Consider the following 14,854-nt stretch of genomic DNA (forward strand, 5'->3'; position numbering starts at 1 on the left):
GTTGCTGCCGGAGCCTGAGAAACTCCACCGGCGGTCATACGATGGCTTAGATGCCCTCAAGAATGGCCCGATGTTGCTACGATCACAGCCGAATTTGAACATTTCCTTTATCGTGTGTCCATCGGGTTGTTTTATTGCACAACAAAATCATGTCCACAACCCAATTTGTGTTCTGTGAAACTAAAAAGGATATAATATATTATTTTGAAGGCGAGTTGACAGAAAGTTGTTGTTGCTATGGAAACAACATGACGGAGAAAACTTAATATCTTCTACATATAAAGACGGATAAAGTAAAGAACAAAGTCTGAAGATATCAGTACAGTATCATAGTACTGTAACATAATTGTTTTTGGTACTTTCGTTGCAGTTGCATGTCTTAAATGTAATGTAAATGTTGCCTTCGTGTGTGGTTCGGGGCCATCTTCGTGCGAAATTCACAATTCCATATTCGTGTGTCCATCGGGTGTTAATTTCGGGACCGTGTGACAGGGGCTTAATGGAAGTACAGTAAAATAAAAGTGACATCTCTGAATGTCACATTAAATCAGGCAGAACATCATTCAGTGAATTAAACATGAAAGCATATATATCGCAAAGGGGGCTTACAGTATATACTCAGAGTCCACCCCTGCTCCATGATCCTGCATGATTAGAGATGACAATATAAGTCCCATTATAAACTGTTGTTGATGTCCATACAGACATACAGAGCAGTGGGAGCAGGGCAGCTGTGGGGAGAACCGGCCTCCTCTGTCTGAGTGTCAGCATCTGGAGCAGCACTTTGCTCAGAGCCTGCAGGTGGCTTGCTTGGGTCACACTCTGAAGAACAACTTACCATTTCGATAGGGATCTGGTACTCCTCTACTTTCCCCAGATAGCTAGGGGAGGAGATGGAGCCGTCTGGTGAAGAGACCTTGGTGAGAAGCTGCAGATGGTCCTGATTAGAGCCAGACTCCAGGCTGACAATCTTAAACAACCCGCACAGGCTCTGCCGCGTCTCGTCCAGGTTCTGCTGGAGCTCAGTTCGCTCCTGCAGCAGTCGCTCTTTCTGACTTTTCTGGACAAAGAACAAGAGTTACGATTATTTCACTTCCTCAAATCCTAATGAAACATGCATTCTTTGGACCAAAGCTTACAACTGGCGATTACTCTGTAAAATGAAAGGGTCACTCAATGGAGCTTGGCAAATGATTTGTTATTTGTAGCTGCTAAATAAATAAAGTCATTTTGTATCTATGAAAAAAGGAGAAATCTGCATTCACTCATAAAATGTTTTTGTGTCGCCTTGGAGACCTTGATCTAACTTTCAAACTATGTGGATAGTTGGTCAGTAGGTGCACATTTTCATCTGTCATTATGAAATAACCATGTGGGTTAAAAGTTCAGCAAAGGCTTCCATGTTGATCTTCTCCTATGTACATTTCCAAATAACTTGTTGTAGCATTGAGAGACAGTCAAACAAGTATTTAAATATTGTATTGATGCTCAATTATTGATATTTATTAGAAGTTAATTATTCTGTTATGTCAAATTGACAAGAGGTGAAAGGCTGTGACTTGTACTTCTATCAACATTGCTGGAGTTTATACTGGTCACCCCTAGAGGTTGGCAAAGGTTATACAAACACAAAATGTAATCATATCTTGTTGAGAATACCAGACATATAAAAAGGCAACTTACTAATTTTTTTACGTCAATTTCTAGATGGTGAATGCCGTCTAGTTTCCTCTTTCGGCAGCGCTGAGCAGCCACACGGTTTTTGCTTCGTCGACGGACGTCATGGACAAACTCCATCTGATCTTGAGTCAGTTGATGTTGTCTTAGAAGCTGCTGGAAGGCACTCCGACTCAGCGCTGAGATCTGCTCCACTGGGAATGGAAGCTGAATCTGTAGAGCACAGGGTTAAGGAGTTAGATTATGAAATGAATATCTTTATCCATCACCAAATAATCTGTGTATCAAAATGACCTCTGCTGCTCGTTTGTTGTTAGCCTCAGTATCTCCGTCTGTGTCCAGGTCTGAGTCGTCCCCAGAGTTGAGCGAGGACATGTAGGGGCTCTTCTCTGACTGGGGGGGGCTGTCGGTGGGGGGGGCCGGGTCATCACCTGTCCCAAAGTCCCTGAGGAAGGGGCAGTCTCCTACACTGGAGCTCAGGTCCAGCTGCTTGAGCCAATGGAAGTCTGATGCTTTTGACAGATTGTTTTGGTCAATGGCTTCCAAGGGCAGTGGTTGAGCTTGAGATGGGCATATGTCAGACCAGAACCCCTTGGCCAGATGTTCAGCCACCTCCCTCTCAACGCTGCTCCTCTCCCCAATCCCCTCTTCGTGGCTTGAATCAGTTACTGCCGGGTCTGAGAGATCACCTTCTACTTTCTGTACAAAACCAGCCTGACTCTGCCCTAGTAACTCACTGCAATCTTCCGCGCCTGATGTGTTAAGTGGACAGGAACTGGGGTTGCAGTCGGTTTCAGCAACAAGCGTCTCGACACTCTGCTTAACATCACCTGCTGGCTCAATGAGTTCTGGCAGACTCACATCCCCCGGGGCGGACAGCTCACAGGGTAAGCCACAGTCTTGTAAACTCAACTCACTTTGATTACACACATCTCCCATCCTTAAAATGTCTCTTTCGCAGAACTGAGTGAGATGATCTGCTTTGTCGGCAGCTGGGCATGGCAAAGACAACATGGGGCACACAGCATTTTCTGTTAAGAAAGATAAGGGGGCCATTTGTGGCCCACAATTCTCCAAACAGAAGGGTTCTTCCGCGCTGTGCATCTGACCCTGTGCTCTCTGAGGACACTGTGATGGGAAATCTGTTTGTTCATCACCTCTTGAAGGCAGTGAGCTGTGTGACTCAAATGATTTTGGTTGGCTGCTCTCTACGCGGGGGCTAAAACTGGCACTGGCTTCCCGATTCAGAAAACAGGCCCTCCGCCTGACCTCCGGAGAGGCTCTATTACCTGCAGTAAACTTTGGGATGAGGAAATCAAAGCATGAGGACTCCAAGTCATTAAATCCTAGAATCTCAGCACTGCGGTGAATGGCATGAATGTTTTCTTTCGTGAAGGGCAGCTTAGATGTGTAGGCAAATTGAAGCAAAGGTTCAAACCCTTCAACAGTCACCTGTGGGGAACAGGAAATAAACAAAAGTGTTAAGGTACAATACAACTCACAGCACAAACTAAACAACAACAACAATAACGTTTGAAAAGACTATTCTGGAAAATATACCAGCTAATGAAGAGACGTTCTTATGCAGATCTATGGCTGTATGTAGTATAGCCTGTACTACGATATATAGCTCAGTGGTTAAAAAAGCCACTTAAAATCAAGAAAGCTCAAAATGGTTGATCGCTTACGGGTCTGATATAAATTGTCGTCACATACTTTTTAATGTACACAGGCATTCATCGTATTGAAAGGGCCGCACATTAACAAACGTCATGATACACAACCAATGCTGAAAAGAATAGATATTGCTGTGTCAGCATTTTTAATGGAAAATCTTGAAGAAAATCTTCAGTCCATGTGATAACAACTTAGTCTTGTTCAGAAATGTTAGAGAAACTCCCTCCAAGGATGCCTTAGGCCATGACTGAATTCAAACTTTGGACATAATATACTAGTGACATAACAATTGTACTCAAGTACAAACCATCCTTACTTGAATTCGGAGTAGAGCAACTGAATTCAGCATTGGCAATTATTAGTGACGAGTTACAACACATTCATGCACAAACAAAATATCAGTGTCAACTTTTTGCCCCAAATCCTTCAGCGACTGAAGGATGAATCAGCTGAACACCAACCTCATCAGGCAAGTAGATGATGGTGTTCTGTCTGGTGACATTTGTAACCCTGCTCTGAAAGTATTCACTGCAGGAAGCCAAGACAGAGCAGTGGGCCCGGAAACTCCTGCTTTCAACCAACACCGTCACATCACACAGGACGTCCCGCCGCCTCTGCTCATCCAGACTCTGGAGAACATTAGCGCTGTGCACTGCAGAGTGAAAGGTGAACACTGACATGCGAGAAGCTTGGAGCGACATGGTTCAAACAAGTTCAGCCTGTGTGACAGAGGGAGCAGGGAGGAGACAACAGAGTCATGGTCACAACAGACTGTCAACAAGTCTAGCTGCAGTGATAAGTTCATTATTGATCAAACACAAATTGATGTGCAACATTTTTTATTAGTTTAAAAATCAGTTTATAATGTAAAATGCATGTGTTCCCACTTCTCAAATGTGAATACCATCCGGTTTTCTTTACCACACTATGATAGTAGACTAAATAGCTTTTGAATCTGGACCGGTAGGTTGAAACAAGACATTTTAAGACATCACCTTGAATTTGAAATGGACATTTTTACAGTTAACTGGCATTTTATAGGATGACATTATATCTTTTTTAAAGTGATAATTGCAGCCCTAGTATAATTGTTCCCTAGCATGAGGTGCAAAATTGCACAATCATTTAAAAACACCACGCTAATTTTCATGGTGATGGTGACCCCTCAAGGAACAATAAAATAAGCCATCTGAGAAGTTTGGTCTGAGCATTACTCAAATAAGGGAGGTTGTTTTAATATGTAAAACCAAATGTATTGTTTGAATAACACACTTAACAAAAACTTGAATTTACATTATTATTATAGGCAGCAGAAAAGATGACCTACTGTGTTAAGGCTATTACATGCTCCAGTGTGAAGTCAGTAAAAGAGAAATCTAATGATGTATCAGCTGATGCAGATAGCTAAAGGTTAGATGAGTTAACTCGGTCATCCAACTTGTAAATGACTGCAGTCAGGATAGATTTCATTTTCGCTCGGGTAGCAGGTTAAAAATGCTGACTCATGTTTAGCCAAGTTACACAACTCTCCCTGGTGGAGGCGTAAAGAAAAGTATCCGAAGTTGCGACGATAACATAATGTTACTAACAACTGGAAGAGTTTAATAAGATACAAATGTCAAGTTAATGGTCGACAATTGTATCCAAACTGAGAGGCTTTACGCTAGGCCAAGACCGTTAGCCATGTTCTGACTACTGTACCGAGCGAACACATCTTCCTGTTGTTGGCTAAAAAACATAACGGCATGCTCAAACATAAACGATATGTTTTAATATTAATTTAAGAAGGCAAAGGTTCACTGACCTGCCATGTCAGCTTGATAAAACTGGCATTAGAAAATGTTTAGTAGAGACGTTTCTGCTCATCCGGAGCCAGGCTTCCCTCTCGTCATGTGGCTACTGGGACCAGGAAAAAGTACTGTAAAGCAATTACTGCGCATGCTCAGTGTAAGACTCGGGAAGCCAGCACACAGGACAGGAACAACTTTTCCAATTTTAAACCATTTCATTATGATGATATTGATAAAAATAGACATAAACATGTTTTACAAGTTATTATTTATCTCAACTTTCGTTTATCTTGTAATCTGTCTTACAAATCCATTACCACAATCCGTAAAACGTCTATGTTGACTTTCATTTCACACTTTGCCATCGTTCAAACAAGTGTGAGAAACATACAGCTGGTCCTGGTAACTTGAAATACTGTGTGAAACGACTGTGTTGAAATGTCAACACTCTCAAATGTCCATTCTGAATACTCAATTTCATCTCATCACAGCCGAGTTAATGTCATAGTCATAACTAGTTGGTTAACATTTTGAGATCCCTTGTACTGTGGAGCTGAAGCAGCAGCAGACGGTTGGTTTGTTTGGATTCCCTGAGTAGTGAAGCGCAGTTTGATTAGAGGATTCTTTCATAGAAGAGGAGGTAGGCTTGGCAACCCTGCACTTTGCTCTCGCTCACAGGCTGAACGCTTGTGTCGCTGACATGGAACCAGGATCCTCTGGTTGAATCTGCAGGTTTTGAAGGGAAGAGATGAGTTAGTGGAGATACATAAAACATTAGGACCAACTTAATCTATAGGTACACCTACCTTCAGCTGTACATCCATTGGATGAGAGTTTAGGGCACTCAGGTCGTGCTTTCACATACGCTGTGTAATGACCTGACCTCATTGTCCCGCTGTGCTCTACGATGCCGTACAAACTGTACAAAATCTGATTATCTCCCTCTGTCAAGTTCTGTAAGGAAACAACTTTCTGTTAGTGCACATACTATTAAAGAACAACACACTTATTTAAAGGGTTATAAGAATATCTATATTTAATAAAAGCTCCTAATCACAATATTTACCTTGCATTTAACCGCACAGAAGGGAGCTAGATCCAGTATCAGGGGGAATTGGACATGTCTGTTCACCTTACAAATACTGTATCCATTCTAGAGGAAAATAACAAAAGAGTTCTGTTCAAAATCCACATTCAATGACAAAAGAAAGAAAAGGATCAAAAACAAAACGTCTCTTGCTCTTTAAACAGTTGGTTCATCGCTATGTGAATAATAATTGCAAAAGGTGTACAATGTTGACATTTTATTCAACTGTCTTACCTGTTGAAATCTTTTCAAATGAAGGGTAAGCACCGGTGGGGGAGACGAGATAAGCATTTGCTTCAAGGCATCAGTGTAGACATTTTTCTTGGATGCTTAAAAAAAAAAAGCATAAAGTACAAGACGATGAACTTCACTGATCCCTCAAATGAAAAACTGAGTCGAGCAGAAAAACATCAGCTACAAGACCAACAGCACACATTTAAATTGGCTTATTGTGTTTGTAGTTACTTGATGTGTGTTATGGACTGCACAAAAACAACAACACCTAGATCAGAATAACACATACCTCCAGCTTTCTCTTTATTGGGCTGCCGCTTGGTGCAGGTGACACAAAGCAGGCTGTTGTTCTGCGTGAGAGTTTCCACTTCTGTGAACTGGAAAAGGCACGACTGGACTGAACACTCCTGTTTCTCAGGTGCTTTCCTGGTAGCCAGAGTGTGGAAAGCCAGATCTGGGTCCTGACTTACTACAGTGTACTCTTTAGCTTCCTCTTCTTCACTCTCCATGCTTTGATCCACATCAAGAGAATCTTCAATGAAGGCATCATCCAGGGTTACTTTCTCCATTTCGCTCACTAGCTCTGTGTCCTGTTCTACTTCCTGATCCATGTCAGATATGTTGTCATTGTCCAAGACGCTGTCCTTTGAGGGTTGCTCCTCTGATAAGGCTGTAAAGCGGTTGCTTACTGATGACGTCGCGGATGAGTCACACTCATTCACCAAATCATCATCCTCTTCTTCTTTTTCCTTTTCCTTCCCATCCTGATCCGTTTCGAGGGTTTTCTGGTCCTCTTCAGACACGCTGATTTGTGCAGGAGTTTCTCCAATTAGTGTGGCTTCCTCATTTGTTCCATTGTCAGCGTTTTCCCCGTCCTCTGCATCTGGATCAGCCTGTTCGCTCTCCGTTTGGCTCGGAGATGAGACAGAGTCCAAAGTGACTCTGCCGTCAAGCTTCGTCTGCCTCTTCTGTTGCTGCAAGAGAACGTTACAGCTAATTTATTCATTTATTCTGCACACTGGTGAATTAAGCAAAAGGAAAAACCTGTAGTGAATTACCTTTGCCTGCTTCTTTGCCTGCTTCTTGGCTTTTTTCTGCTGGTACTTGCTGCCGGACCCCTCGGGAATGTCATCATTCCCGTTAGTCAAAGCAGGGCTGTTTCTGCCATCCTGACTCGATTCACTGGTTCTCTGAACTTCTTTTTTCTGTTTCTTCTTCCTGTATGCCTGTAAGAATTAGCAACAAGAGAGTAACACAAATATATAAAAACAAACAAATAATTGCAAAACCTTTAAAGAAAGAATTTTAAGGGATTTACCTCATCAGAGACAGGAAGGGAAAGATCCAAAAACATCTCTGTGACTACAGACACCTGTAAGTGCAAAGTAGCAGCCATTAAGCTTAACATTAAGCTTAACAGGTTATCTGTCAGTTTAATACAAATCCATCATGCATACCGTTTTGCATTGCTGACACATTATAGTGCTGGTCGTTTCCCCACCAAAAACGTGGTCGACAACGTTTTTTGGAAATCCGTTTTTCTCGTACTCTGAAATAAAAATAAATGTCAACGGACTACATCTAACCATGGGTGGACTAAGATTGTAAATTAATGTAGGATGCAAAAAAGTATTGTTTCCTCACATTTAATTGAAAGCCCAGTTACTTACCTTTAACTCGTGTTTTCAGCTGCTCTCCATCTGTACTTTTTTTAGATCCTTTCAATGCCTCCATGATCCCCGTGCTCACTCTCTGCAGGGAAAAACACAAACTTTAAAACGATAACAATGAACCTACGATCCACAGTGAGTAGTGCTTGAAGGGTTTATTTTTACTTCAACCTATGCTTTTATCAATATTTATATTGTATTCTAATATGGTGTCACGAAACCTAAGTCCCCCTTGGGATTTATAATGTATTTTAATGTATTTATTGATAAAGCGAGAAATGTTTCAAACTGAATACATACTTTGGTCTCCTCAGCTCGCATCCCATCCAGAAGGTAGCGCAGCAGCTCCTGGCTGTCTTGCTGCTGAAAACCTTTGAACCTGGCAGCCCTGCATAGAGAAGACGAGATCATGAACAACAATTAATGCCGTGATGCTAGTAAGTACATTTTAAGCAAACAAGCTAGCCGCACTTACTTTTTACAAACTTGTGAGAACAACTCGCGCGGTGTTACCACACCCTTCTTGGATTCCTGGATCTCATTGAGTAGTTGACACATAGCCATAGTCAGGGGTCCGGGCCGATCTAAATGCAATACGAGAGGCTCCTGCAATCACATTTAAAACAAGTAGTTAAGTAAAAAACCTTGTATATTATAGAGGAAAAAAATCGACCATATTTATAATAAAACATTTAAAGAATGATGGCTACTGTACATACCAGATCAGAGGGCGCAACAGGTTGGATGTTAAGTTCTATTTTCTCTTCCGTCATTTTGTTGAGAGTCTGTCTTAAGAGATGTGTTTGAGAAAGATTCTGGAAAAGAAGAATACAGCAGTTAAATATGACATAGCATTTATGACTACCCCATTTTAACTGCTATAAAGTGAATCATACCTGAATAACTGAATTAAAGAAACATGTGTTTCCAAGGTTGCTCAGCCCTCTAACTGAAATACCACCAATGTCTTCAGATGTGCCAGACTTTTGTGATTTCACAACACTCTCTTTCTTGGCGTTTTTCTTTGGGTGGTCCTTGTTCTCTTTGTTGTCTTCGTCCTCTTTGTCCTCTGCTTTTACAGTATCTGTCTTCTGTTCAACTTCCAACAAGCAGGCTTCTTCCTTCACTCCTAAATAACCAATCAAGGCATGGTGGAAATTGTTATACAAATGTAATTCCAATAATACGGTTTGTCCATAAAAATGTTCAATTTTCCAACAGGACCTACTCTTCTGTGGTCTCTTTATGGGATCTGCAGAGGTTTGCTTTTTTAAGTTGGTCAACAGCTGAGCCAAATGTCCCGTTCTGGAGTACTGGACTTCATCCTCACATATGTAACACCTGCAAGTTTGGCAACACATTATATCAAAAGTATGTTTTATTACATACTTTTTTCTTTTGACAGCACCACTGCAAAATACTCACCACACACTCCAGTTGTCCAAACTGATCACCAGACAATGTGGTTCGGAACGAGGAGTCTCATAATGTTTGATGGCATGCTGGTTCTCAGAGTTCCGTCCACATCCCTGTTAGAAAGTACATCTTTAGCAAAAAGTCACTTCATACTGTACACTTTCACAAGTTAAATGTTAAACTCACTCTATGGCCACATTTCAAGCACATCCACATGGGTTCCATCTCTTTTTCCTCTTCAGATTCCGGTGGCACAGTGGTGCTGATGTTTTCTTTGTTTTCTTCATTTTCTTCAGGCTTACAATCCTGGCAACTTGTCCAATCACCACTCCCAGAGAGTTTCTTTAGAAGAGTTTGGTCTGATCCCTTCTTAATGTGCCTACAGGATGGAACTATTAAGATAAAAACACACACAATGTGGGAAGGTTACCCCCAGCCTCCTACAGGTTATCATATGTTACATTACATTTATGTCATGATGATGATATTATTTACCTGTAATCTCAAAGTCATCTTCCTCTCTGGAGCTTTTGTCCTTCCCCCTTTTCTTTCCCATGTTCACCTAAGCACAATAAGAATTGAATGGAAATCAGACCCAGCAGTCAGCCAGTGTATCCACAGCCAGAAGCAAACAATGTTACATGTATATAAATGACCAGGGTCAGTAATTAGGTTCCAGCGAACTTACTGTCACAAAAGAGCTTTCGTTTACTTTGTGTGGGTTAAATATCTCATCCGGACAGAGTAGGCTACGTTTGGTTTACTAATGACAGCCGTACGATGGAAGTCTACGGTTTGAAAATAAAGGGGTAATGTTACAAAGTTTAAAAAATGCGAAAAAAAAGCTCCGCTGATTTGGCAGAAAATGTCAGCTGACACATGCAGACAACGGGACTAAAAAATGTGATAATGCCACTGTTCGGCTGCTCCGGGCTGCTCGCTACGTGTATTTCCTGTGTGCGTCGTTTTAAAAAGTCCGACGTTAAACAACTTCCGGCTCATGCACTAGCGGTACAGTACAGACACTCTGGCCACAGCAGACAGCACCAGCACATGCATTACTGAAGTTGTACAGTGTGTAACTAGCTTATTCAACTCCTATACAGCTGACTGTTGTATTGATGTTCAACGCTTGACAGGACACACAGCAAACTATTTGAATGCTGGGACAGAGAGCTGTTATTATACAGTGATTGTTTATGGATAACAGTAGTGAAGATCGACGCTGTAGCTTGCCTTTATCAGTATGTCTTACTTGGAGTGGGCTGAGTCTCAGCTGGCAGAGATCGAGCTGCTGACCAGTATGTTTCCCACCCGGGAGGAGCTGGAGATCACAGACCAGCTGGCACTAGCCGAGCTCAGGGACTATGTGGAGGGTTCAGCTTCAACAGACTGCCCCCCTCCCTCCAGACCCCACTTTTTCATCAAACAGAAGCTGGACACTGCAAGCATGGAGAGGGTAACAAAACAACCGGCTGTCTGTCATAGTATGTCTTAGTGATTTGAATATGTGCTTAAAACATTATTATTTTCTAATTTTGATCCACTCAGACTGATGTCATTCTATCCTGTACTTATCCATCCGAATATCCCAGTGTGTTACCAGAAATAACACTCCGGTAAGCCAATACTATCCACTTTTATTATATGGTAGGGTGATGGAGTTTTCATAAACAAAATCACTAATTGTCTTTGTTCATAACACTTTTCAAATGTGCATGCAATTGCTAGTAAGGGAAACATAATATTGTAAAACAACAACAAACTATGTTCAAGAGCCAAGAAACAAATCAAAGGACAAGAGTTTAAAAATGTGGTCTGATGTGAAAATGAAATAATGAAAAATGACATAGATTGGCAACAGACTAACAACACAAAGGAAAGGGTTATGTGACTGTGTCAGAAAACAAGGGGTTATTTTTCTCCTGGTATGGCTTTATTCGAGGTTATGAAATCTGCATTTAGCTGTGCGCTGTATGTGTTCACTTTATAGATTTTATTTTGACCAGTAACATTAATTAATATTGTTCTAATTTGACAAAATCTTAATACAAGCTGCTAAAGAGGTAGTATAACACGCATCAATCTCTATTGGTTAATGGTGGGCATCACAGCTTATGTGGGAAATGTGGTTTATCCTTCTGTGCCTGTTTAGGTGGCCAGTAAAACAACAAAGGCCAGTGACACAATTTGTCAAATCTAATATTCTTAATATTTTGAATCGTTATAGAGAACGGGTTATAAATATGTACATCACATAATCACAAATATACTGAAATAGGCAGTAAACACATATTTTTAGTTGACTTCAACTAACTAACAAAACATATTTGAAAATATGTGGGAATGGTAATTCGTATTTGTTTGTAAATCAAACTCCTAAAGGTATGTTATTTTGTGCTATGTTGTAGGGCAAATATTTGCTTCTTCAAGATTTCCTTTAGTAGTTTTTGCTCCCAAGGTAGGAAACTTCCAGCTCTATGTGGCCTTGAATGTTCTTTGAATCCTTCTCACAGCATGTTTTATTCTGGCTCTAGGTGTGCATATCTCAGCAGGGCCCAGCAGACGCAGCTCCACACAGATCTCAATGCGTACCTCATGGAACATTGCCTGGGGGAAGTGTGTGTGCTCTCCGCTGTGGAATGGGTGAAAGACAACCTGCAGCTTTTCATTAACAAGAGCTTATCAGCAGCACCGACTCCTAAGAAAGAGTCTTCCTCTCCGCGGCCACAGGAAACGTTCAGCCGTCTGTGGATTTACAGTCATCACATCTACAACAAGACGAAGAGGAAGAACATCTTGGAGTGGTCCAAGGAGCTGGGCCTGTCAGGATTTAGCATGCCTGGGAAACCTGGTATTGTGTGTGTGGAAGGTCTTCATTTTGCCTGCGAGGAGTTCTGGTCCAGGTATCATGAATACTGTTATTTGTAGCTGCTGATGTCACAACCAGATGCCTGCTGTGGTCTAAGGTTTATTGATTTTCCAAACTTTTTCCCATTTCACAGAGTGAAGGCTCTGACATGGAAGAAGATCATGATTCGACACAGAGAGGATTTTCCCCTTGATGGTCAGTGCGGGGACAACAGGACTGTAGAAAGTATAGACTCCCGGCGCAAATTCACAGGCTTTGAAGAGGCAATGTTTGACCCCCATGGGAACAGAGGTAATCACATGGACCTTGGGCAGCTCTACCAGTTCTTAAATGAGAAAGGCTGTTGTGAAATATTTCAGATGTATTTTGGCATTGAAGGGAGGTGATTGCTGGACCCAAAGAACGAACATTCCTAAGGATTTGACAAGTGCCTGCCGAAAGTCACTTCTTTTGAAATGTGTATTTACTAAAAATGTAAAAAGGATTCATAACTGTTTCACATACAGTACAATAAGCACACACAGGAACTGAGCATGTGGTCACATGTGCCTGAAAAAACTGATTTGAACAACATTTCTGCAATGTTGAGAAACTAAAACTTACTTTAAGCTGTTAGGCATGTTTTTCAAAAAGAAGCAATAAAAATATGTTCATCTGAGAGTTTAATCGAGGACCCAAGATATATTTGCAATTTTAATACACCATGCAAAGATCACACCTTGCCCTGGGTGCTTCTTTTCTCAAAAGGTACCACTGTGTATTACTGCCAGGCTATTGTAGGATTGCAGGTCTAGATACCACATTAATAATTGGACAACATAGTCAACAATATGCTAGATATCTACTTATGAAATCTGTTGATTTTACTCCTATGAATTATAGATAAAATAACCGAGGAAAATCTCTCTCCAATTGTCTTTAAATGATTCGTTCTTAGATAAATAGTGCATAATAATGGATTACACTCCAGTAATTAAAAGGCATGGTTATTAAACATGAATGTAATTTTGAGCTCCCTGACCAAGATAAACATTGATGTGAATTTTGTTCTTGTGCGATTCAATGGAAGATTATCATAATGTACATGTTACTTTTAGGTGATTTTATCTCCTGACAGGAAGCACTTGTGTACTGTTCTTTTAAAGTCCATCATCAGTTCATTCATACCTTTTACATACACATATCCATTATCAGAAGACTTGTAACTCATAGGAGTTTGAACCCTAAGGGAACATTTCAGAGTTCAGGCTTTGTTAAAAATTAACAGATGACATGTGAAAATCCGTTTTCCTATTTAGTTATGCCTTTTTGTTATCAGGGCTGTCGTACCAGATCACTCTCATGACCTGGTGCAGTTCAGCTCAACATGGAGTTGTATGAAACAGGAAATCTAGATTGGTCTGCTAGTTCAGTAGTTACAGGCACTGGATTTAACTTATTTTCAAACATGCTGGGTCTTAGGGTCTACAATGCCCAGCAGATGGCAGCATTATATTATCAAAGTTGGGAAACATGGCCTTAGATCTAGATGTTACCTGTAGTTTATGGATGTTAACATATGTAAACCTTAAACAATAAACAATCTGGATCCCAAAAGACCAGTTTTGATCTCAAATGATGCAATAGAACAATAATGATTATTTTAAAAGTATGAATGTGTATTGTATAATGCAAAAGGGCTGTGGACTTTCACAACATCTCATTTGTGCATATATTTTATAATTATTCAGCTTTTTAAAAGTTGTATTCAATAGTTTGTAACTGATCCAGATCCAGTGTTTGGCCATGAGGATGGGTTGGTCATTCTCATTTCAGTCCCAGGCCTCTTTTTCTCCTGAGAAATGCTGGTCAGTGGTCCCATAGATATATATAAACACTTTGTGTTGGCTTTGTGTTTATATATATCTATGAGTGGTCCTGCTCATAGGCGGCGCGTGAGGCTCAGATTTGGGAAGGCTAAATCACTTTTTTTACCTGACGCTGCCCGCCTCCGGCGTCTATAGAAAATAGATCAACTCAGTGTGCGGAGTTTAAATATATCAAGTCATATTACAGGATAAAGGAAATACAGTTTAAACTGCCGTATGCAGAGAAGACGCCAACGTGTCGCACTTATCATTCATCATATCACATCATTAATCAGATCATCGATCATATAATATCATAATGTATCATATATTTCCTTATCTGAGTCAGCTTCTCGAGCTGTATCTGGCCGTGCAACACTTACAGTGTCACTACTGTCTGCAGTAGCCAAGTATTATTTTAAGCAACACATTAGGTTGACGAAACACTCAACTCAAATGTAATTAAAGTCAGATCCACTCGTGTCTTTTATACCTCATTCACACCAACGGTGTTTCAGGACCGGTTCGGAGCTGGAGCTTGAAAGGACCGGGTTTTCGTGTTCACACCGCAGCGGATCAGCCTC

The 14,854-nt window shown here is 40.9% G+C and overlaps 3 protein-coding genes across 6 annotated transcripts; 1 reads left to right on the forward strand and 2 right to left on the reverse strand.

Moving 5' to 3' along the window:
• Positions 1–376: 376 nt before the first annotated feature.
• On the reverse strand, positions 377–5,404 carry LOC117540472 (transcription regulator protein BACH1-like). 3 transcript variants are annotated; one of them, XR_004568174.1, is made up of 6 exons: positions 5,159–5,404; positions 3,816–4,073; positions 1,972–3,129; positions 1,684–1,890; positions 612–1,060; positions 392–555 (listed from the first exon to the last, which is right to left on the reverse strand). XR_004568174.1 is itself a non-coding variant. In XM_034207175.1 (5 exons), exons 2-5 carry the CDS (start codon positions 4,053–4,055, stop codon positions 677–679), a joined length of 1,989 nt encoding a protein of 662 aa, XP_034063066.1. In that variant the 5' UTR covers positions 4,056–4,073; positions 5,159–5,404; the 3' UTR covers positions 377–676. The 3 variants fall into 3 exon arrangements, 2 of the variants coding, with proteins under 2 accessions (XP_034063066.1, XP_034063067.1); XM_034207175.1 differs by having other exon boundaries at positions 377–1,060; XM_034207176.1 differs by lacking the exon at positions 392–555 and having other exon boundaries at positions 723–1,055.
• Positions 4,177–10,508, reverse strand: usp16 (ubiquitin specific peptidase 16). 2 transcript variants are annotated; one of them, XM_034207174.1, is made up of 18 exons: positions 10,240–10,508; positions 10,047–10,113; positions 9,738–9,943; positions 9,561–9,664; positions 9,364–9,476; positions 9,032–9,264; positions 8,855–8,950; positions 8,611–8,741; positions 8,436–8,523; positions 8,136–8,217; positions 7,923–8,014; positions 7,784–7,837; positions 7,524–7,691; positions 6,755–7,433; positions 6,466–6,560; positions 6,211–6,297; positions 5,951–6,098; positions 4,177–5,870 (listed from the first exon to the last, which is right to left on the reverse strand). In XM_034207174.1, exons 2-18 carry the CDS (start codon positions 10,105–10,107, stop codon positions 5,758–5,760), a joined length of 2,550 nt encoding a protein of 849 aa, XP_034063065.1. In that variant the 5' UTR covers positions 10,108–10,113; positions 10,240–10,508; the 3' UTR covers positions 4,177–5,757. The 2 variants fall into 2 exon arrangements, with proteins under 2 accessions (XP_034063065.1, XP_034063064.1); XM_034207173.1 differs by having other exon boundaries at positions 6,755–7,439.
• Positions 10,509–10,543: 35 nt separating this feature from the next.
• On the forward strand, positions 10,544–14,038 carry rwdd2b (RWD domain containing 2B). The gene is made up of 4 exons (XM_034207178.1): positions 10,544–11,010; positions 11,103–11,170; positions 12,089–12,457; positions 12,557–14,038. The coding sequence occupies exons 1-4, from the start codon at positions 10,798–10,800 to the stop codon at positions 12,807–12,809; spliced, it is 903 nt and encodes a 300-aa protein (XP_034063069.1). The 5' UTR covers positions 10,544–10,797; the 3' UTR covers positions 12,810–14,038.
• Positions 14,039–14,854: the final 816 nt, after the last annotated feature.

Source organism: Gymnodraco acuticeps, unplaced genomic scaffold, assembly GCF_902827175.1.
Source record: "Gymnodraco acuticeps unplaced genomic scaffold, fGymAcu1.1, whole genome shotgun sequence".
Classification (NCBI taxonomy): domain Eukaryota; kingdom Metazoa; phylum Chordata; class Actinopteri; order Perciformes; family Bathydraconidae; genus Gymnodraco; species Gymnodraco acuticeps.